This window comes from Clytia hemisphaerica, unplaced genomic scaffold (genome assembly GCF_902728285.1).
Source record: "Clytia hemisphaerica strain Z4C2 unplaced genomic scaffold, Clytia hemisphaerica genome assembly, whole genome shotgun sequence".
In the NCBI taxonomy this organism is placed as follows: domain Eukaryota; kingdom Metazoa; phylum Cnidaria; class Hydrozoa; order Leptothecata; family Clytiidae; genus Clytia; species Clytia hemisphaerica.
Genome location: NW_027103621.1, coordinates 2,321,120 through 2,345,514, shown reverse-complemented (window position 1 = coordinate 2,345,514; position 24,395 = coordinate 2,321,120). Strand labels below are relative to the sequence as shown.

The 24,395-nt window shown below is 34.2% G+C and overlaps 1 protein-coding gene across 1 annotated transcript; it reads right to left on the bottom strand.

Annotated features, from left to right (window-relative positions):
• Positions 1–312: 312 nt before the first annotated feature.
• On the bottom strand, positions 313–23,969 carry LOC136802363 (inactive phospholipase C-like protein 2). The gene is made up of 30 exons (XM_067059090.1): positions 23,632–23,969; positions 16,960–17,109; positions 16,240–16,458; positions 15,787–15,868; positions 14,955–15,084; positions 14,325–14,437; positions 14,071–14,137; positions 13,600–13,693; positions 13,249–13,366; positions 12,615–12,700; positions 12,080–12,200; positions 11,279–11,364; positions 10,195–10,277; positions 8,809–9,081; positions 8,176–8,287; positions 7,401–7,580; positions 7,112–7,219; positions 6,396–6,466; positions 5,697–5,846; positions 5,161–5,296; positions 4,443–4,537; positions 3,944–3,994; positions 3,730–3,780; positions 3,405–3,476; positions 2,978–3,100; positions 2,724–2,792; positions 2,195–2,284; positions 1,677–1,733; positions 1,243–1,338; positions 313–894 (listed from the first exon to the last, which is right to left on the bottom strand). Exons 1-30 carry the CDS (start codon positions 23,948–23,950, stop codon positions 832–834), a joined length of 3,465 nt encoding a protein of 1,154 aa, XP_066915191.1. The 5' UTR covers positions 23,951–23,969; the 3' UTR covers positions 313–831.
• Between the last annotated feature and the right edge of the window lie 426 nt (positions 23,970–24,395).

Here is a 24,395-nt window from a genome sequence, read left to right as displayed (position 1 = left end):
ATATAGCATTGCGTCGAGGTTTCGATGGAAGAGAGTCGTTAAAAGTTTCATAAGATTGCGTAAGGTCAACTAATTTTGAAGGAAAAAGATTGTAGGCGCGCATAGAGGGAATTTATTTGGCGAAAATAGGATAGAAAATAAAGCAAAAGAATTCAATTTGTCAGGTCTTTAATTCGATAAGTTTTGACAAAAACCGTCAAAGCAGACAAATTTACTTCCTCTAGGATCTCTTCCTTTAAGGTAGCCTTGATTGAATAGAAACGCAAGCTTGTTACCCCATCAGTTACCTCCCATAGACAGGAAATTACTATATATATAACTTCTGCTTATTATAAGGAAATACTCCTTCACAACTTGTATATTGTCTACAGGCTTGATAGTTCACAAACAGAGAATACACATCCAAATTTCATGCAGCAAATGAAACCCATCCATTTATCAACAATGTCATTTTCCAGCTATTTCAAAGAACACAACATGAATAAATAACAAGCCACCACAACGAGTCGTATACGTGCTAGAGAGTCAAACGTGACCAGAGAAAGTGTCAACTTTGGACCTTCATGTCTTGCTTGAAGTTGACTAATCATCGGCAATAAGGTCCAAAGGCTACATGATCTACCATTTATTTACCAATTGATCATCCAGCCTTCTTGGAAACGTACTAATCCAACGAAGTAAGAAAGCAAGTTATTGATAAACAACAGATTGATAATGTGTGCAAAGACGACATCGTATTGGAGATCTACCATCTTGTGTTTATGCAGTTTACCATTTCACCATGGATACAATCACCACCTTCCTTTCTCTACAGCCTCGTTTGGAGGTTCATCAAGTGCCAGCTTCTTTATTTTCATTGGAAGTTGTTTGACTGACTCGTATAACGTCTTTGATCTGTAAATACAATAAGTAAAGAATAGGTGTTAGTAAGCTTCTGTTGAGATTTCAACCCTTTGTAGACGAGACGAGACGAGACGAGACGAAATAAAACATACTCCTTCCCATGGGAATAGGCCCTAACAAAAGATAGATCACTGCACAAAAGCCTTTCTAAATTTCATGAATTTTTATAATACTGTATCCAAATTACTGGACCAAAAACAGCTCAGGACCTCATTTGAGGGTTGGAAATTCCCTCCTTTGTACTTTCGGACGCCAGGGAATTTCCATTATGAAATTTCAGTTTAAACGTCACTGCTTCCACAGCCGCAATAAAAATCGATAAAAAAATCGCATACAAACCTGTTTTAGACTTTCATCGCATCTTTGCTTAGTGGTTTTCAACAAGTCAGCTTGACCACATAAGATCTTGATGTTCCAAGAGAAGTTCTCAATCACCTGATGATGAGAAAACATGAACTTTTACCTTCAGCAGTTCAGCAGTAAAACCCTAGAACTACCACCATGGGTACCTTATTTTGTGTTTACGCTTGTTTTGGAGGGCGTCAAATCGATAGACAAAATATGCATTCTTTTGAAAATTACCAAGAACATTAAAATCATATTAGCTCGCTCTGAAATTGTAGTTATTCTCACCAAGCCTCATTAAGAATAACAAATACCAATAGCCGGAATAATTTCTATCAGCAGTTACTTAAATTCAATCGCTATTACAAAAAAGTCACAAAAAAGGACAAACAAAAATAAATAAAAATGAAACAAATTTCAAAGTTTACTTTGTTAGTCCGCCTATCCTTGAAATTTTCTTGTTGACACTTCTTCCGTAAGTCTCCCTGGTAAAGAAACGCGAGAATTGAACTAAAACAACGTTTATTGGACTACGAATAGACGGTGTTCTTACAAGGGGAGAGGAAAAATTACCGCAGGATGGCTAAATTTTCTTATTCCCTGGGAAACATTCTTGACTCATTTCCGGGATCTTTCCTCTGTTTTTTTCCAGGCGTACCGATAAAAATAGCGTTGGCCTTTTCCGTTTAAAAGTGGCAAATGGGAAAGTTTTCCCGTGAATGAGAAAGTTTAGCTATCCTAAGGTAGCATTTCAAGGGAATCAAAAACATATTTAATGCAACGGTAGCAAGTACTTAAGATAAACTTGTAAAATAAAAAAAGTAATACCAAAAAAGCAGTAGCAACAATAAACTGGAAATTTATTCCTTTTGTCTTTGAAGAAGAAGGCTTCTACTGATGGTTCTCAAATTTACACATTTCCCAAGTTCGAATTCAGGTTACTTACATGCCATTCGAAAGCTGATCTTCGCGCATGCGTCAAACGTTCATAAACATCTCCCGTTAGATTTGATATCGTTTGACTTTCACTCACCAACTGTAAAAGATAAATGAAAGTCGTCAGATTACGAAATAACAGTCATGTAATTTGTCTACTTTATTGGGAAAAAAGATTCTAATAGATTCCAAATAGTAATCTAAAAGTCTAAGATCCGGGAAGTGAAGAAACATGTTGTGATCTAGAAATGAACTATGATCTATGAAATCTCGCGGTAATGAATAAATTTGGAATGTTTGGAAAATGGCTTAGAACACAAAGGACAAATATATTGAAAAAAAACTACCCTGAACTTCTTTAAACTAAGGTTTTCGAAAGTTCGCAAAGCCCTTGTTATTATTATCTTGCCCATCGAAGCCTTATGTTCTTATAGAAGAACGTCTAGCCGTTCCAGTTGTAGTAAAGCAAAACCCCTAACTAAGGCATAAAACACAAAAGACTGTTGAATTGATAATGTCTTTGTATTCTATTTCTTTACCTGTTCAAAAGCGTTCAATGCTTTGTTTACAATGGGTGGTATTTCGCCTTCACTGTACACCGAAGGAAACTGAAATATAGAGGAGAACAATATAAGTCGTAAGTAAAGCAGTCTGATAAGCATTTTAGACAAGTTTAGGCGTAATGTGACAGTAATACTTCTTTCAATAATTAGTAAAACAATTTTTCCTCTGACATCTCCCCCACTTTGAAAGCATTCTAATTTTAGTATTAATGACGATAGACTAATTTTACCTCCTTCGATATATCTATCGAACATTTCAATGTGGGTGTCGCTTCAATGGCGGTTTGTATTCGGTTCAGTAAAATCCTCATACATTGCTTGATGTTATTTCTTGGAGTTAATCCGCAACAGTCCTGTTTGTTTAGAGAGGAGGTGAAAATATTGGCGGAATAAAACGATTTACAGTTTCCAAGCAATTTTTTGCAAATTAGTTAGATAAAAAGGACACTATAATTTAGGACAGTTTAGGACTTGGTGGTTGAAAAACTTCTAAATTAAAATTCAAGGGACAATATTCTTATCTCAATTGCCATCAGGACAACTCACTCCATAATTAGGAAGATTCATTTATTTTTACAAAGTTTCACGAAGATCAGATCTTTACCCAACCAGTCCTAACTGGTTGGGTAAAGTAGAAAAGACAAGTAGGGTCTTTACCTTGAAATTGTTCAAACTGTTTTGATAGTTCTCTCTTAACGTTGTTGCTTCTCTTAGCGGATTGATAGAAAGCTGAAAGATAAGATGGACAGGTTTTATGACAATGCTCAAAAAAGTAAGAATAACATGGGAGTAGTTCAAGAATAATGGAGAAAGAACCTGAATCTTTTTAAGAAAAAGGTATGCACGAAAAAGCGCAAATTTGATGAGAACTAAGAAATAACTACGAGCATCTAAGAGATGTTATTATCTAGATACTAAGATTGGTTCATATAGCTATTCAAATTCAAACTAGAAGTAATGGAAATCAAACAAGAAATCATACCTTAAACGTGTCATCGATCACTTTCATCCCCAGACTTCTCAAGCTTGTAAACTGATAAAATAAAAAAGGCACAAAAATGTAAAATCATTTCAGTGAGCAATCCATTCCTTAGTCTTCGTGAAACTTTCCATAATTCAAGAAAATAATATTTTCCGTTCGAATCCGAATCGACTATTTGCGAAAATACTAAATAAAGTTCTAAAAGCAGTCTTACCTCTTTTTTCCGTAGTGACTTTGCGATTGAAAATCCTTTGTTTTTCACCGTCTAGAAGGGTCGCAAAAGAATATTTATCAATATATATGAGGAATGAAAATAGAAGGTCAAATAAATAAGGCTGAGGAATAAGCAAGGGCGGCCCGATCCCGAGACCAAACACATGCGTGTTGTGGCTATATTAGTGATTTGAAAGAGATACCTAAATCAACACAAAACATTCGTCTATTAGGATTAGTCTCCACTCTTTCAATCAACACAAAATAATTTAGCAGATCGTATTTTCATTGGTCGATGACATAAGACAATGCATTAGCGAAAACGAAAATGCGTCAAAAAGAAGGATTTTTCATTTCCTCTGGTTTTAATTTTGGCGCTAGAGGGATTAGATCATTCTGACTGAATTTACATTTGTGGTCAGGGCCAAGAAAAAGACCCAGAAAAAGAACAGATAAAGAAAGTGAAATTCTCCTCCACATGATTTAATTAATATACTTACGATTTCATCTTCCCTTAGAAAAGAAACGTGTACGAATAAAGAGGCTGGGGCCAAGTCTTCACCAGTTGCTGATAGTAAATACACCGTGCGATATCCTGAAAGCAGAGAAAATAAAATGGTTCAAACTAATCTTGTCAAAGTGGTTTTGACGGTTTTGATCGTTCAAATTGCAAGGTTGGAATAAATTACCTCAAATCGCTGAAAGAAAGGCTTTAAAATCATAATTGAATACCCCCTCTATGTTGGTGTACTTGCCAGATAGCCAATCAATGGCCTTAAAATTTTATTTGATGTAGTGACATATATTACCGTGGAGTCTCTTTAACTCGAGTCCTCATAATTCGAACAAGTCTTCTAGTCCTTTCAGATAACAATGTCTCATAAATCTTACTATAAAACTCGAAATTTCCATAACTCGACATTATTTATATTAATTCCTCGTGCGTGTTCGAGGTATGGAGACCCTGGTTAACGAGGAGGATATCTATGCTCTGTATATTCAACTCGGTAAGGAGTGTTAGTTAAAATTATGTACATGTCCACATACACATGTTTACGTAGTAAAACAACATCTTGTTCAAAAGACATTATTTTGCCTCGCACACTTTTATGCTGACAAAACAGAATTGGTAAAAAGGATTTTCAAATTTGGGCAAACCCGTGCGGGAGGCGGAGAAAATCCTTTCTTTTGTTTTAAAATTCTGTCTAAGTAAATTACCTTGGCGTATACATTCGAGTGGTATGGTACATTGTCCGATGAAGCAATCGCCTATGTGATCATCGTCCAGCACGACGAATCGGAGGAGCGCTAGTTCAGGTAAGATGACGCGAAATTCAAACGTTTCGTCGAACACCTGTGATTAAATTAAAGAGATAATAGCTGTAAAGTTTTCAGGTTAAGCTTAATGAACTTTTGGATTGTGGATGATTTATAGCGGTGTTATTTTGCAAAGTCAAGGACCTGGCATATGCTGCACACATCCCTTGAGTAGTTTTTGTTATAAGGTGTGTGAATCAGACCCTAAAAACGTTTAAATTAAAGACTTTTATGGATTGATCTTTTCATTCAAACTTTGTCATAAAAGTTGGATGAAAAATACCTCGTGTTACCAAAGTAACGGTGCTCCGCTCCGCAACGCATACGTCATAGTTATTACTTTTCACTTTTTTTGACATTTTTACGAGTTGCAATCACACAATTCAATGCAGCTCAATTAAAGATACGTCATGAAAAACAAATTGAAATTTATTTACCGGATTGTATCCATTATGAGGTATAGTACGACTTCTTTCGTAGTGACAATCCGCAGCTAGCCCGTACAACTCGACCATGACGTAAGGGTCTAGTGCGTCACCTTTGGACGTTGAGCCGCGTGGTTTGGGAAGTTGTGTACCGCTTATGATCTGAAGAGCGATTAGAAAGAGAAGAGTTTAAATTACAAAGAGACCTTTTAACTTTTTAAGTGGAATATAAAGAGAATTATGATAGTATGAAATATATAATGATATAGTAATAAAATTTTACAACGGCCACGTCGTAGGCTTGGCCGGGATAGAACAATCTCTCTACCCCACAAAGCCTACTTATGTGTTCGTGAGAAATTATTCCATACCAGACCTCCCTAATTTCTTGCTCATGGCAAGGGTACAAAAACTATTCATATTCATATTGTTTGTTTTCAATTGATCCACAAAAGTCTTTACGGGACGACCATTCTTTGTAAACGACTCTGAGTTGATTAGTTTCATTAATCCGTAATAATTCTAAAATAATTTATGATTTCAACTTCGCGTACAGGCACAAATTGAGAAACATTTGCCACTTTCGACCAGTTTCGACTTTATTTAGGGAAGAAATAAAAACGTGGTAGCATTGGTTGTGACACATCTTTGCCAGTGGGTTATCTCGTAATGAATTTATTCTTTTTCTAACGGCATGAGAAGGGCAGTTACCTTAATTTGCAACGTAAGAGGAGATACACCCGGTATTTCGTGCTTCATCGTCGGACTGAAATATGCCACTTCTGAAAGATGAGAAAAACAAAAGAAAATTTATTTTTTATTCAGATCACATTTGAAGGTCGGCTTGCGTAAAACACCATGCAAGGTTTGTTTCTTTATTGAAGAAAATATGTAATATCCAGTTTTGCAACTCTCTTATAATAGGCTTGAATTTTACAAAATTTCTTATTTCAATGATTGTTATTGGGATGAACGGATTTGCGCCTACACACGGAATGGTAACACTGAACATCAGTGTTTCCTCCTTTTCTCCGTGATATTGAAACACATAAGACATCACTACTTTATCACAAGTTAGACTCATTCTTCACGGCAAAACAGTAACGCGTCACTTCCGATGACCTTTATATACCCCAGACCCTAGTTTTTCGATCTAAGGCAAAATCTTTGATTGGGGATTTTTGAAAGTGGTCCCCTATTGGGTAGTACTACTCAATATTGGTGAAAAATATTTCAAACAAAAAATTGCATCGAATTACAGAATAACACACATTGTGTAGTGCTACCATTAGGGTTTCACTTCCCAGAAAAACTCCGATGGAGGGTGGCGGGTGAAGCTTAGTCTAGGGTATATAAAGGTCAGCGGTCACTTCCTAAAAAGTTTATTTCAAAATAGTATTGAAAAATAAAATTAAACAAGCACTAACCATCTCTCATAACTCCGGGTTTCAGTGCGTACCCACATTGACCATTCTTTAGGAATCGACCGCGATTGAGATCCATCGCCAGACCGGAATATTGATAATTCAAAGAAACTGATAAGACGAAAGAAAAATAAATATTTGAGAATTGAAATCAGGGATTTAAGATATATCTTCATTCTATGTTTTCATAAAAAGGGGGCTTTTTTGCAGAAAAGTTGATTTTGTGGTATGGTTAATTAACATACCCCGAGGAGCGACATTTCTCTAGCCGCAAACCCAACTAATTAAATACCTAGCTGACAGCCGCAATTCCAAAATTCAACCGGGTTGTAGTTGCTTGAATCGACGCGTTTCGCAGCCGGATATATGCGACTTAGAAACTTCTTTGTGTACGAAACAAATTCTTCTGGACACGTCTGACATAACTTTCTCCCCGTCGTCTCTCCGATTGAGCAAATCTCCCAATATTTCTCTAAAAGACAAATTAATAGTGTTATTTCACTATCACAAGGTAATCACTTCTCTGTACCAAACGAAAGTGTATCTCACGTTCATCGCTGCGTAGTACACTCTGTGCGTATTCTCTGTTTGATAAAATAATTCCCGTACGAAGACCTCTGTGAAGAAGTATGATTTATAAAAAGCAAAACTTCTCTTGTCATTTCCCCTCTGTCACCAACACTTCATCGAAGCGGTTTGATAAATCTCAAATGAGAAGAGACAATGACAACAGACCCTCTACTGCAATGAATTTTGAAATTAGCTGTAGATACTGGGTCTGTGTACAGACAAGGTGTTCTTGTTCGACTTTTTGTTACTCTGTACCAGAGTGCCTAACGCATCACGTAACGTAGTGCCCCTACGACAACGGATTTCAAAATTTCCATAGATATCAGGTCAAACTTTTTGTTGGTAAAAAGTAAAAATCCTTAACATTTTATACGCCGATGAGCGTATTTTTGAAACGGAGGTCTACAATGGCACTGAGATGAGGGTGTTTTCTAAGACTATCAATGGACTGTCTAATGAAAAAAACGATATGATACGGTATGACGTATTTGTCTTACGTCTTTCGAAGGAATGTTGGAAGCTTTGGAATCGGACAGATTTACAGAGGTTGACGAGATCGGACAGATCGGGTGCCAACTTCATCAATTTCCCACTCTGTGATAAATTTGCCTGAAATACAAAGGTTAAGATGAGAATGCTTTTCAGAACGAATTTATAAGAAAGTAGGGTCAAGTAGGCAGTCGAAGTCGACCCGTAGGCTCCTCTTTCGATAGTTGTGTACCCAAAGGTAGGGGAGAGCGCCTCTACTATTTCTACCTGAATCGTTTGATTTATCCTTGATCCTACTCTTAATTGCTGAGCATTAAGCAAAGAGGCCTCAAGTCACAATATTATAATAAAAGTATTTTTTGGTATGACCCTGCCATGACACACGACCCTTCCCATTGTAGCCGAATGCTCTACTTTTGAACTACAGGTCGCCAAGAAACGCCTTTCCAATGATACCAAAGTCATTGTCTAGCTTTGAAGATATAACCTTTAATGCCAACAATAATATACTAAAATACCCCAAGACACCCCTCCCCCCCAGCTCCCCCTACGAATGTTGCTCCACTACAATGTATTTTTTTGTTCTATAAAACAATAGAAACATTGCTTTAGAACTTATTCCATGGCTTGAAAACACTTACATCAGTCGACATACTGCGTCCGAATTTTTGGGGCGATTTTGTTTTGATATAAACTTCATCGTCCTCTTCAGCACAACAATTATCCACATTTTCAAAAGCTCCCGTATCGTTCACATTTCCTTCGCTTTTATTGGTCGAAGGGCTACCATTTTGCTGCGATGACGTCATGTCGGCGAAATGTGACGTCACCGTACGACGGCCCTCTTCTTCCTCTTCGCTGACGTCACCAAGCTCTGACGTGGAGCCACTAGAGCTACGTGGAAGTTTCTTGTTCTTTGAGTGAAAAGATTAATTTTTGAATACAATCATGGAGACATCAAACGATTGATAAGTGTAACCCATAAAATTTAAGTCATTTTTCTATCGGAAACACTTTGAAAGAGTCGGAATTAGATCACTGTCGTTTTCTAAATTAAGCTAAACAAGGGTGAAACTCCAAATTTTTTGGGTGTTTCCTATAGGGAAGAAAAAAACTTGATTTAAACACTGTCAAACGTGATAACCGCACTGGCTCAACTTCAGTATCTTTGAAATCATTCGTAGGCCCAATTGTAAACTTAATGGCTTAAGAAAAATTATAGCATTTTGGGTTTTAGCCTCGTTTTGGCGAAAAACTCGTCCCCAGGCCCCAAAAATCAAAATTTTGAAAAAATGAAAAAAATGCCCCCAAGGATTTGCCTAAGGATCAAGTGTGCAAAATTTCAGCCAAATCAGACCATTTTTGAAGTCTCCAGCCTGCCCCAAAGTTTTAGCCTCGTTTTGGCGAAAAACTCGTCTTCAGGCCCCAAAAATTAAAATTTTGAAAAAATTAAAAAAACACCCCCAGGGATTTGCCCAAGGATCAAGTGTGCAAAATTTCAGCCAAATCGGACCCTTTTTGAAGTCTCCAGCCTGCCCCAAAGTTTTAGCCTCGTTTTGGCGAAAAACTCGTCCCCAGGCCCCAAATATTAAAATTTTGAAAAAATGAAAAAAAACACCCCCAGGGATTTGCCCAAGGATCAAGTGTGCAAAATTTCAGCCAAATCGGACCATTTTTTGAAGTCTCCAGCCTGCCCCAAAGTTTTTGTGACACACAGACACACACACAGACATTCTCAGATTCTAGCTCAACTGAAGTTGAGAATAAAATACTGTTACTTGGCTCTAGGCCTAACAGTAGCTGATTTTTCGGTAGAAATATTGCAAGTTCGAGAACCAAGGATGTTTAGTTGATCCTCGTTGATTTTCTCATATTTTCTTCATCATTTACCATTTCAAGTTGAGCCTCAACCTTAAATTGTTTCTTTAATTGTTTTCCACAAAATTGAGCCTCGTTACGGTTACGAAGTTATCTTAGAAAACAAGCGTTGGGCTTACACCATTTTGATGTGCAAGAGAAAAACTTACTTTGACTATAACTTTTCCTTTAAGCGATTCGGGTGAGGGAAGATAGGAGAGACTTTCGTTAGCTGGTGTTTTGTATAGTGTTTCTGAAAAAAGAAAATAAAGAATACAAGAGTATTACTCAGACGACTGATCTCTAAAATAGCTCGAATCTTCATTGGAGATTGAAGCCACAATCACCCTCGAAATATATTGAGATTTAAGTGTATTTTAACGTTTTTCAGAATTTAAAGTTCGGGCGAAAATTGCTATTTTAGCACTTCCACTTTCTTCCATTGAATATTTCGATTTTAGAGGGGTTTGGTGGCTTTTAGGCTATATTCCAAGCCTCATTGGAGCAAATTTGAGCTTTTAAATCCTGAGATCCTAAGGGTTAGTGTTAAGTCTCATGTTAAAACTCAGAGTTAAAACTCTACTTTCCAACTGTAGTTTAAGACGCTTAAAAACCAATCGTGGTGTTCAAAATTACACCGGGAACTCCCCTTTGTCTCAAATATTTAGTGGATGATTGCAGCTCAAACCTAGTCTTGCAAGCTAGACGACTAATTCAGACATAGTAGAAATAAAGCAAAAAGTAATGGAGGGAACAATTTTAGTTTTATACAAACTAAATCCCGTAACAATAATCGTAATACCATATAACGCCTATGGTATTACATGCATTATAAACGGCTCCAGTCTAGCTGACACCTTCTGCTTCTGTTAATTTAAAAAAAAAAGCTTATCTTGTTTTAGAGATTGAGGAACTGGGTAATGCAATAGCTGATAGCAAGCTGTGGAGGTGGTGATAGTGTTTTAGGACAGTTGATAAAAATGTGTAGCTATCCTGACACGGCTGACAAAGATGGTTAATGTAGTCCTTCCATTCTTCCGGCACGCAGGGGACAAAACTTTCATAGTATATTTTGCAGTTGTTTATATGAGTAATCTCGATCGACAGACAAAGAAACGTTCGAGTTATAGATACGATAGCGATGTAATTTATTCTTTTATAGATAACACCTAATATAATCCTTTAAAGTAATCTTTTTTTTAAATATAGGTTTATTTAGTTTTGAAACAGAACCTGGATGTGTGAACTACGAACCTGCAAATACTTTTTTGAGGTGTTGGGCCATTACTTCTTGTTGTTTTACCGAACAATGATTTTCTATTGATAATATGAGAGGGTAACTGAAAAAAAAGAAAAGTTATTAAAAAAGCGTAGTTGAATTGAGGGGGCATTATTTATCAGCCAAAAGCCTTGTTTTCGCTTAAGGTGAAAAGTGAAAGGTGAAAAGGTGAAACAACTTTAAGTAATCCTTAACTTAAGTGTTTTACACGCAAAGTTCTGAAAATCGATTTGCACGAAAGTCAATGTAGGAAACGTGCCAATAGCTTAGTCCATCGTTGGAGGGCTGGATTGTTAAGATATTAGCTTCTTGATCGATTAGGTTCATTAGTTAGGCCCACACTGTTAAGTCGAGGCAAAACTGGGTCTGCATGTGTCTCAAAATAACAAACATTTTAAGCTTTAAACTCGGTGCTTTGTGTCTGAAAGCAGTATCTGCTTAAATTATTACCTCACCAAAATACCTAAGCAGTAGTACGAAACTCGGAGTAGATTACTTTTTATTTTTGCGATGAAAGATATCTTTTAATATTTTACCTCACCAAAATATGGAGATTTCCAGCCCTGTCTTTATTTTAGAGGATTCCAGTTATAAGGCGTACTCTAAGTTGATCTAATGGCGACCTTATCTACCTCTTATTCAGTCACTCTTAATCATCAGTGATTCCGCCCTTTCTGCTGTTTCTTCACTCGATGACGAAATAAGAAGAGAGTGGTTAAAGGGATGTTAGACCACGCTTTATACGGTAATCTTGAAAAGAAAAAAAACATGCTTACTCTGATGTGAGGAATGCATATTCTCTTATGGTGAGTATGACGTCAAGAAAAAGAATTTTAGTGGTGAGTGTGTGTCCATGGTATATGATTGGTTCATTGTTCGGACCGTCCCAACAGTCCACTGTACAAAGAAAAAGAAAACGTTATATCGTAATGTAATAGTTGTACGGAAACAGCCCCGAATTAATCCACTTTGCAGCAAAAGCAAGGTCTTTGTGTAAGAATGTTTTAAATGGGCTAGGAAACTGTAAATCATTTTGTAGTGAAGGTCATATTTTTAAACCCAACCTCGTTAGAAAATGCTGTAAACTCCTGGATGACTACAACAATCAACTTGAGAGTAGAATCTCTCTAAAATTCTTAATCTTTCTGAAATTCTGAATCTTTACGGACATCAACCATCTAGACACAACACGTATTCATTTCTTAAAGAGGATTAAAAATCGAATTATAAAATAAGCTAGGAATAAATCATGCATTTCATCATTATTTACAATTATATTTAGAGTTTTCCACAGAGAAAGAACACACTTACATTCGACACATCGACAGCCCTGTTGAAGACAATTGATATATCCTTGGATGCTTGAACGTCCTCGCAATTGATCATCTAATAAATACCTAAAAGATAAAATAAAGAATTAGAAAAGGGTTATTTACAAGAAATTCAGATTCATTTAATCCATAGCATAATTTTGTCCACAATGGGCTCAAGCACATATCAATCCCACCATTTATGTCAGATTGACGTGAGTGTGTCAAAGGTCGTTGGCTCCACTGGTTGGAAGGTAGGCTGACCTATTTATATGAGATTGGCCCTTAAAATCGCGAAAACTAGAATTTGAATTGAATTGATTTTGAAAATGAATTTACAATGAAATAAATAAATTAGAAAGATTGTATATGTCGTAAGTTGAGTTGTAAAAGTGCCACAAAAATATTATCAAAACATTGGACAATGTTGGTTAAAACTGGTTATTTTTAGTTCTGCGGTGATTGCAAGGTTATCCTATAAAAATGACGGTAACCTCAAAAATGGTCCAAAAAGTTTATGGTAGTACCGTGCTAAGATACCCGACTTGTGTTCCAAATTTTAAAGCCTAAAGCTCCTTAAAAATGTTACGCAATTTTTGATTGTGTCTAACAGCTGATAAAAACAAGTCACTTACGTATTATGTGAACTAGCAATGAAGTAGTGTGAAAGGGGTTTTTTCATATCTTCGCAAACATTGAAATGGTTCGGTTCAAAGATATGACAGTCTTTTTCAGAAAAGTATTTCGTCAGTCCTGCAAGAAAAATAATTTATGATCAATTCTTGATTGACATTACTTACCTAAAGTTGCACTAGAGTAAAAGTATTGGAAGTATAGAGCTAGTAAAGTAATCAATATTTCGGTCAAATTCATAGAAAAATATCATAATTATAATCCTCTGAAGAGAAGAAGCCAGCTTTAAAGCAACAGAGTAGAGAAATGAAAATATATTTGAAAATGCTGAAAATGATCAATGTTGGTGTTACCATCTAAACCAAGTACTTGTTTTTTCCGACATTCTTCAGAGGGCTCACATCGGTTGATGATTTCTAATGAATATTCTTTACCAGCCCAAGTAATCTGAAAATGAAGAGACAAAGGTATAATTATAAACAAAACATATTGGATGAGCTGAATATACAAACTACTCTGTCGGAAACGTGTGCCTGATTTTGGTTTCGATAATTTTCGATTAAAATAATTTCAAATCGGTTTACTTTGCAAAATCGCAATCCTGTCAATGCCAAAAGAAAGATCATTAGATACAATACATTGGATGCTGCTCTTTGGAAGGGTTTTGTCAATATGACAAGTGCTTAACATCGTTTTCACTGATTCAAATTGGTCACACCACAGTGGTACAACTTTGGAGATTATTGCTTAAAAAAATTATGTCGTCGGTATATATTTGTCGATAGACAAAACAACAGCATGACAGTAGAAAACAAAATCCTTACGCCTTGTTCTGTTTCCAAGAACAATAGAAGATCATCTGTTGTCATAAATAAACCGTTACTTGAATATCTGAAAAAACAAGACAGGAAGATAAGAAAGTTGTTTACAAATACTTAGAATTCACTGAAAACGGGAAAAAACAATGTAGTTTATCTTCATAAATGTCTACCCCAACCCTTTTTGAATTCATATCATACTCCTTTTTAAAAATAACCCATCATAAAATTGTCTTTAAAAATAAAATGATGATACTCACTTTACTAATAAAAAATAAATTTCTTGGCGTGTAGTCAAGTCTATAAACAATTGATAAAAATCATCTTCGCTAATATACGTGCCACCCTCCAAACTGGAATGAGTTGCATATTCCTAAAAGTAATGGGTTAAGTGGTCATTTTTGATGTGTAGAATATTCATTATAAAATGGATTCTTTCAAAGGTTTCGTTTTTAAATAAGAGTGATAATGTTTGCTTATTTATCAATTTTAATTCAAGCTTTTTAACATTGGATTGACGCGGATGTGGAGCAAGATTGGTCAGAAAGAGAAAAGAAGAACATTTTTTTGCTTACATCATAATGATAGGCAATCCAATGTGAAAAAGGTTGTAAATTAAAATTGATGAGTAAGCAAACAATATCACTTATGTAAAAATAAAACCTTTAAACAAACACTCTTTCCAGATGCATCAGAATCAATGCGACGCTCATTTTCAAAAATAATCACTCTGGTGACATTCAATATGTCTTCCCAAAAGACCGATAGCAAATGCTCGCACACTTTTTCTCATCTAATGACTTTGAAGACGAGGCCTGCAATGATTTTAAACGATTTAAGTTCTAGAAAATATCAAATTTTTACAACCACCATGAGTGAATTGAGCTTACTTTAAATTTCTGTTTGACCATTTGTTGTGGTGCGTTTGTGCGTAATTTTTTGAGTAATGTGAAAAGTGCTTTGTCGTTTATATATCCTATGTGTTCTTTATCTGCCAATCGGAATTGCTGCCTCAACCAACTGTAACATTAAAATAAAATAAAATATGAGCAAAATGAGAAATCAGGTAAAGAGAGCATTTTAGCCATAATTTATATTCCAATCATATCTAACTATAAAAGTCATTTTATCAAAGACAGCACTCGAATTGCATTTTTACCAATCTAGAATACTTGTAATTCCAAGGACCTTTTAATTTTTGAGTAGCACTGGGTAGCGCTAGGGCCCTTATATGCAGTAAAACAAATTCTTATACAGTAAAAATAAAAGATGTGCCAAAACGGATTAGATGAATCAGTATCGATTGGAAATGTTATTCAGGATGTGTTCAGTCAATATGCCTCTATCAACCCTTATCTTCGCGGTTTGCTTTTTAGGGGACTGTTTTAATGAGTTTACAAGCAACATTTGTTCTCCGCGCGCAGCATTTTTAGGCTAAAAATAGATCATATTAAGCAGATTTCCGCCAAAATTCAAGACGCATTTTCTTGAGTCTCTGTGGTAGAGTGCAAACTATTTTTATTTAGCATTCGAATAACTTAACTTTACTGACGTTAACTTTCTCAATTCAATACAAGGGTACCGTATATTTTTTCACAAGAGCATATTCCTACACTTTTGTTTTCAAAATCGTCGTATTAGTATTTTCCTTGCATTTTTGTTACCAGTCTTGTCAAAAGCGCTAAGGGTAGATAACTGTATAGATTAAATGAATAACATTACCGCTCTCTCATGTCAACATCTTTTTGCTGGTCATCTTCTTCTGGAGTATTTCCATCAACACTGTCTTGACTCCCAACACTTCCTACCAAACAGAATCATCACATAATAAAATTAATCAGCATGTAAAAATTACAGTTTTTGACACTTCTAAATTCAAAAATAGAACACTCTTATAAGGATCCTGTAAGATAAGGTACCATTTCAAAAATATTAAGTAGTTCTTTCATAATGGTAAAATTCTAAAGATTATATTCCTGTATACTCTATCTTCTTTGTTAGGTAAAAAGCCCAGTGTAAACTTGTCACCATTCTCAAAAGTGTTTTTGCTATTAAATTTAGTGATTAAAACGATCAGATGTAGTTTTGAAGAATAAGACAAAGGTGATCCAGATAACTATTTCGAAAGTGAATCAAATTTAGAGAGCTTTAAAAGAAAAAAGTTGACATTCAAACCTGATCTAACATACAACATTCCTGATTTCTGATTCAGCAGTCGTAAACCAGTAATCCAGATATTAGCTTCATCAGAGCTTGTTGCAACCAGATCAATCGAGTCGTAATTTGGACCGACAATCAGTGAAAAGCAACAATCTTCATTATATGACATTCCCTGTTCTTTAAAGACTGTTGTATTTTTCCCTGTTCGTATTTCATAAAGTAGATCCACCGGCACTATGAAAGGAAAAACATGAATTATGAGACATACTGAGACCAGCTATGAAGAGGGATTTGAACTTACCAGGGCAGGGTCAAAAGATAAAAAAATGTTGTTAAATTGAAATATCTGATGGATAGAGACATTTACACTGAAAAATCCAAAGTCAACCCTTATAATCTGCAGATTAATATGTTGCTGTTAGATGCTGGTGAAAAAAAATTAGAATTTTGTAAAGCTTGGGTAAATGTGCCACCGGTTGAGGTTGACCAACGAAAAAGTTAGGATGTTTCTTAACGCCTTAGGTCAAACAAATGCCCCAAAGTGCTTGGAGTTTTGATATTTGGAAATAAGATACCCTAAATTAAATTTTGAACTATTACTTTTTAAATAATACTCACTAGTTCCAAACTTATGAGCTTTCAATAGTCAAAATTCAATTTTCCAAAAGTGTAAAAATCACGTAAAAACGTTTTCATGGGTCACCCAGTATATATACAATAATATAAAGAAATTACAAATGGCTTTTTCTGGTTTCTTTGATGAAGGTCTCCAATGTAGCAGCAGCATATCTTGATCAAGTTGATAGAAACGCTGGTATTGCCGACCACCAGGACGAAGCTTCAAAAATTCAGTACCACTCTGCATGTAGGTGAAACAGTCTGCAGCTACAAATGAAAGGATGGAGAAAATCATATTAGAGTCTATCGCAATATATTTTGTCATAGAAGTTTATACCTTGGTAGATAGTTCAATCACAGCTTTTTAGTCTTAATAATAATCATTACATTAGAAAAACTGCTTTAAAAAGAGATGAAAAGAGACAGAAAGATACAGGGGATTTTCAAAAAGAAAGAACACATTGTCTGTTTCATTCAATATTTCCAATACCTGGAGGCAAAAACAGCTATTTTAGAATTTTTTAGAAATGTTTTTAGCACCCCCTCCCTCCCTCAAAACAAAGAATTTCACTAGACATGTGGATATTCAAAGGAATGTGTGGGATATCAAATTGACCATAAATTTGAACTCCCAAGCAAGATCTCAAAATCTTCTCTAGACCACCTGGGTCTTTCTTCTCAGAAATATTTGTCAACCCAGTCCCCCTGCATTGGCATCAAATGAAATGGTAGAAACACGCTTTGATGAAAAAGAATTTGCATAAAAATCACGAGGATATATTGTTTCCTATTCAGAAGGGTAATCCAATTTCCAGGGTTTTAGGATAGGAAAAATAATAGTTTTAAATATTTTTCATGGACTAAATTTTGCCAAAATTAATCAAAGCAAAATTTAATCCACTAAAGGTTAAGCAGGTACGCTGTATATAACAATACTGATGTAAAATCTGAAAAAGTAAAGGTTCTTTTTTTATAAAAATGATGTTTTTCCATTTCATCACGAATATTCTTAAATTTTTGGGAAAATTATTCTAAAATATTCTTACAATATTCTTAGGTTAAGATCCAAATTCAACCTAACTTTAACCTGTAATATATACCTAAAGCATAAAATTTTCTATCCTTACTGGTAATTGACAATTTACAGTTATAAAAAGGTAATAAAATTGGCATTCTAAAGTTTAGTTGCTGAACTCCATGATGGTGAGATTCTTAAATCTTCGGCCAATGTCATTATGAATATTCTTATAAAAGAAAAATTGTGTAATCTTTCTATCCTGATGATCAAATGTGTATTTTCGAGACAGGTATGGGTTAAGATTTTTAAGTGTAAGGAATTTTAGCTTTGAGGGATGATATTTTATGTGGGGAAAAAGAGCTCTAGGAAAATTATGGTATTTGAATTTGATCAGAAGGGAAAGGGAATTAAACAAAACAAGGTTGTTTAGAAGAGCTTTCCCCTTTTTCATATTTTATTTTATATTTTCATCTTTTTACATTCTAATTAATTCGGATATAAAAAGAATAGAAAAAAAAGCAAAAGAAAACTTCTTCAATATCCATATAGTAAAATGGCTTTATTCTTTATAAATTATTCATTATGAGACTTTTCTTTTGCCAATTTACAGTTTGTTTATAAACATTTTTTCATCAATCCAATTCAATCTGTGTATCTTTGTTTACATGTTAAATGACTTTGTTACTTCAATATCAGACAAATTCAATCAAAGTTTATGAAAGATTGAGATTGAGTTTAAAAAAGTAAATGGCTAGTTTGCCCAACTATCTCCAATCGCACGGTTAGAGAGGAGAAAAATCATTAATGGAGATAAACATTGAAAAATTGGAGGTTTTCATAATCCTTTTTAAAGCTTCTAAAAATAGTAACCTTCTTAAAATGTTATGTTTCTAAAAATAATAGTTTTCCCAGAAAAAAATTGTTAAAGTAGACTTTCTTCAGTCAAAACATGTAGGCTGCAGAAAAACATCAAATAATAAAGGCAAAAGGACTCTCATTAGAAAAGTAAGATTTACAAAAACAATATTTTGATGAGCCTGAAACTTGGAAAATGTGTTCTAAACTGTTGTTGCAATTGAGAAACATTTGATTTAGATAAGAATTAAAAACAGGGATTCCTTGAAATTTATCTAGACCACAAACTAACGAATAGCTTGAAATAACTCTTGAAAATCAACATTCGGAATATTTTCATTGATAAGATAAGAGGTTTAATTCATAAGTAATCCAAGAAATATTGGTACATTTTGAAAGTCTTAGAGTAAAACTATAGGAGAGAAAAGAATGGGATAAACTTGAGAAGGATATAAGGACTCACATATTTTTAGATAAGAGGAAATGTGTTACTATCTTTTTTATTTCAAAAGAGTAAACCTAGGTTTTCAAAAAGTTTCATCCCATTTTTCTTAAGTACCTGAGACAGCCCTATCATCTCTCATTTCTCAATTTCAAAGAAAGACTTTTCATATTGGCCCAACTCTGTTAAACTATTTCCATAATCAGGAATAAATTAGCTTTTAATTGGACTTTGGTATAATCCCTCATGTCAACAATTCAAAAACTAATTATTATCTAATTTTGTTCAACCGCAATGCAAATATAGACTGAGTATGGACCTTCCTGAAAGCTATATTTCATTATGACGACTATGAGACCACTTTTTAGGTAAGGTTCAAAGTCAAGCAGTTGTTATGCTATTAATTAAGCAACTTTCCCAAAAAACTGGAGATCACCTCATTTTGCTTTGAAAATAGACTTATAAATTAAACCTATAAACAGATCAGGGATTCAATTAGAGAATTTTTTTACAAAATCATCTAGTATATCCTAATTATTTTCCTTCTAAAGAAATCTAGCTATAATCAGACACAACTGTTTTTTAAATTTTCTGGGCACTGCTTCAGTTGATTTTTTTCGAAAAATAAAGATTATATATAACATTTCATTGGATAGAAAAAATAACAACCACTATATACTCAACATCCCCACACTTTCAAGATATAATGACTTTTTTCGTTTTTCATTTATTTTAGTAAATTAAAAAAAAATTTACAAATAAGTGCAGGAAATTATCTTAAAATCTGAAACTCGCATTTCCAAAAAGCACTAGGGACATAAGCAAGGATCGAGAATACTTTCTTCAGGACATGTGATCTGACAAATACTTTATCTTTGTGAGTCATACTTTATGTGAAAAGCAGTGTGTATTGCATGATAGTTTGTTTTCGCACAAAATCAAGCTTAATTAAGTCTTTTTTTGTTAATAAGCACTGAACCAAAATGCAAGTATGCTTACTAACGACTTCTAGACAGGAGACAGGCCACAAAATAACTAAAATCATGGGGTACAGTAAAGGAACCTGGATGAAGCTAGACTGTCAATGCTAGATAAGAGTTTATCCATAAAAGTCCTCCTCAAAATAACGCATACCCTTCAGACTGCTTTTAAGAGGTTCTTTAAACTGAAATAATGTATGTTAGCTGTTGATATGTTAAGGAATCATCCATAATTCTTTGTACAGTGATAGAACATTCCTACTTCTACGTGTGAAGTTTTAACAGAAGAGAAATAGCTTAATTTTTTTTGCGTTGCAGCGAAAATATATTCAATTCAATTCAATTATTTTCAATCACTACTACCAGTATGAGACTGAAGGATCTAAAGATAACTAACTCAAGAAGAAACCCAGGTTTTGGACATAGTAAAGAAATACATTTACTAGATACAATAAGTTATTATGTTCATCTTTTCTTTTCCTTACATTAGTTTCCAAGATTGGCTTACAGTAGTTCAATATTCTATGGCTTAAAGTTTTCATGTATATAAACTGTATTAAAAAGTGCCAATTTTTTTATTTATAAATTCTTTTAGAAGTTTTGTGGCACATTCTTTGATTAGTAGATTATAACATGCATAGATGGATTCTGCGTGATCATTTTCACCCACGATCAGCCATTTATATTTATTAAGAAATGGTAAAAACTTTATGTACAGGATGATATTTTTTTTTTCTTTGTGAGTGAAATTTATGTCAGTTAGGAACAGGCAGCTTGTTTGAGGTTTGCTTAAAGATAGGGGCTAACTGAATTTTGCTGAATGGGTCTATTTGTGGAATGGCAGCCTATAGCTGAATGAGCCATCGATTGGAATTTCTAAAGATTTTCATGACAAAAAATAATCAGCACTTTTGATTAAATTTAAATAAACAAAAAGAAATTTCCTGAATTTTAACCAAAGATAAAAAAAAATCAACCCCAAACCAAAAACTAATAAAAAGAACAACTTTACAAGAAAGAAAAAGATCCTTTAAAAAATTTTATCCCTATTTTTCATACATTGCAGAATACAGTAGAGGTAAATTAGCCAATACATGGCTATTGCCTGCTAGCTATTGCAGCATTAATCTTTGACATAAATTCTGGCAGGAAGCTAGTATAGTCCTTTTGCTAGGCAGTCTAAACTTAAACTCCTATATCAGGATTAGAAACTAGGCTAGTCTTACCTCTTGTGTCTTTTCCTTTACAACAATACAATGCTGACAAGTTGACACAACACATGTGTACATGTACATTAACAAGTAATCCCTAAGAGAAGTTTTTATAGAAATCTGCAACAAAAACGAAAGTGGTCTCTTCTAATGATTGCTTCCCAGTGCTCCTTCGCAGCTGTTTATCAAATTTCCACCAATGAGGTTGCCGCATTTCAAATGGCCCTTTTTTTTGGCACCTGGGGCGTTTCAAGCAATAAGCAAAAAGCTCGTCCCAGCTGTTGAAAAAACTACTTAAAGCACTATAGCTCTCACCCAACAAAATTGTGAATTTTAAGAATTAGATATTCAGAATCTATGAAAAATTTTGCTTTCAATGATATATAACATCATGGGGTTTTGTGAATGTGCTGGAAAGATATTGGTTCTTGAAAGGTCAATAAATGGCCCATTTTGGCTTAAAATTTGATGAAACAATGAAAATCACAAATATGAATAATATATTATTCTCATCGTATTTCAACATATTGCCATCAAAACAATTATTAAATATTTCCCAAGGCATGTATTTTCGAAGATCAAAAATCATATACTGAAAAATTAGCACTGTTTAAAAAATATGGACATTTTTGGAAAAAAATGAGAATGAAACATTTTTGAAAAAAAATCTGTTAGTATTTTACCATTGGCTATTTCTAAGGTATGACTAAGTCTAAAATTAAATTTTAGCAGCTAAATATTTACCAGATGACTTGTTTAAGCATGTCATATAAACATCAAGTTGATTGATGAACAAGTTTTGGAGAAAAGATAATTTTAAAACGCCAACCTGGATTTTCCGTCACGGCGCAACGCAAACTTTAAAGTACACTAAAGAATTACCTTGGTGTTTTAGAGTGAATTCCTTTAGTGATTCTCAACAGTCCTAATAGGTCTAATATTTTAAACATTTAAAAACTGAAAAAATTCTGCTTTGTTCAATTTTATTTAGAAATTATGATTTTCCGTCACGGCGCAACAGAATTTTAGACCCCCTAAAAACTCCATTGGACATCTGAAATGACTTAATTTCTTCAGTAACTTGAAAATTATCAATTTTTAAAAACATTTGGTAAGGTAAACTACTTTGTAGCCTTTATATGCCCATTTTGTAAAAATCTTGATTTTTGTGAGCTTTCCAGGGATTTTAGCCTGGAAATCGGAAATCTGGTCATAACTTTTCAATGGAGCATGTTCCTGCTCTGATTTTTTCACATATTGTTCATGAAATGATATTCTTTATGTCTATATAAAAATTTTTGACATTCTGAAAACTTCATTTTTTGCCATTTTTCAGATTTTTTGGGACGAGCTTTTTGCTTATTGCTTTCAGTGCCTTGCACGAAGGGCAGCTGTGAAATCCCACCTTTAATATATTTGATTCAATCTGTGATCCGTGGCTTAGGTTTTTTCTCATCTTCAATTTATTGAAGAAAGCGGGAATTTGATGCAAGAGTAAGATTGTAACAAAGTGCCGTAAAAAATCATTGAATAAAAGAATAACTTAAAATCTTAAATATTGTAATTTTGAAGAATAGAAAAGTTTCATTTTTCATTGCATTAATCGAAATGGGGGATTTGGAAAATTTTTTATGCTTAGTTTTTTGCACAAACCCCAGTAACTATGGGCGAGCTACTCGTTGCTAAGAATTAAGATGTTGGCTTGAAATCGAAAACGAAACCACTCAAAACGAATGTAAAATCGGCCGTACTATAATTCCCGTAATCTTGATATGCAAGTTTAAGTCTATACGCTAGGTGCAATGTCATGTTGAATAAAATTAAAAACTCCAGCATCACAAATTCAAGGAAGCAAAAAAAAACCCTTTTTTTGCCAATTTTTTTTATGATTGTGATGACGTCACAGAAATAAGCACTTGAATAACTTTCAATATATAGGAGAAAGTTTTTGACTTCAAATTTTTACCAAAGGTGTAAATCTATAAAAGGAAGTAAATCACTAAACGAAAAAAATTGATTTTTTTACTGACGTCAGCAAAATTTTTTATATTTTATAGCTATGTGAATCGCTTCCTTTCATCAATTTATACCTTTGGTGAAAATTTGAATTTAAATATTTACCATTGCGGAATGCCTTGGGTACCCTGAGCACTGACAGTTCAATAACACACATATTAATTACTTCTTCTAAAACTTAGTGGACTTGTAAAAAAAAAGCACAAACAACAAAAAAAAAGCAAAAAGATTTCTATATAACACAATTATGTAAATGAAGAACCTTACCACTTGAGACTCTTCTTCTCCTTTCTGAAGGGACAGAGGAAAATGATACTCTCTTTTGAAGCAAAGGTTTAGTTCGTTGTTCGCCTCCTCCCCTTTTCAAAACACTTTTTTTACGATTCATGGTTGAAGTCTCCACAATGTTTGATGCACTGCTCTCAGAGCTGGAAGTGCTTTTAGTTTCCGACTCTGCATCTGTTTGAAAAACATCTTCTCGATCTTCTGGATCATTTGCAACTTCATTTATAATCCCATTCTCCTTGATAGATTCCAATTTTTGTTGATAATTACTGGAGGTTATCGGTGAACCTTTGCTCGCCATTTTGTTTTGATTCTATCTGTACCGGGTTGGAAATCATAGTAAAATTTATTTGCGCGAATTTTTGATGTCTCAAGTGTTGTAAACAAATATCAAACTGAGTTAGCCGTAATACGAAAATACGGCGATGAAACTTCTTGAAATGAAACTTTCTTGGCATATTAATTCAGTTTCTCTGATGAAAACTTGGCGTCTGGTCCCTTTTTGCCCAAGTCCGTGATGAATCTATATGATCCTGAGAGGGAGTGTACTACCCTGAGTATCAGAGGTTAAGTTTTCAAAGAATATAGTAACCTCTGAAGACAAATAATAAAAATTTTATCGCGCATGTGCGTGTCAATCTAATCACTGTAGAAAAAATCAAAGATGAAGAGCAAATATTACCATATTAATATCTAGCAGACTGTATCAGTATGCAGTTTACTATTTACGAATTCCCCAGAAACCT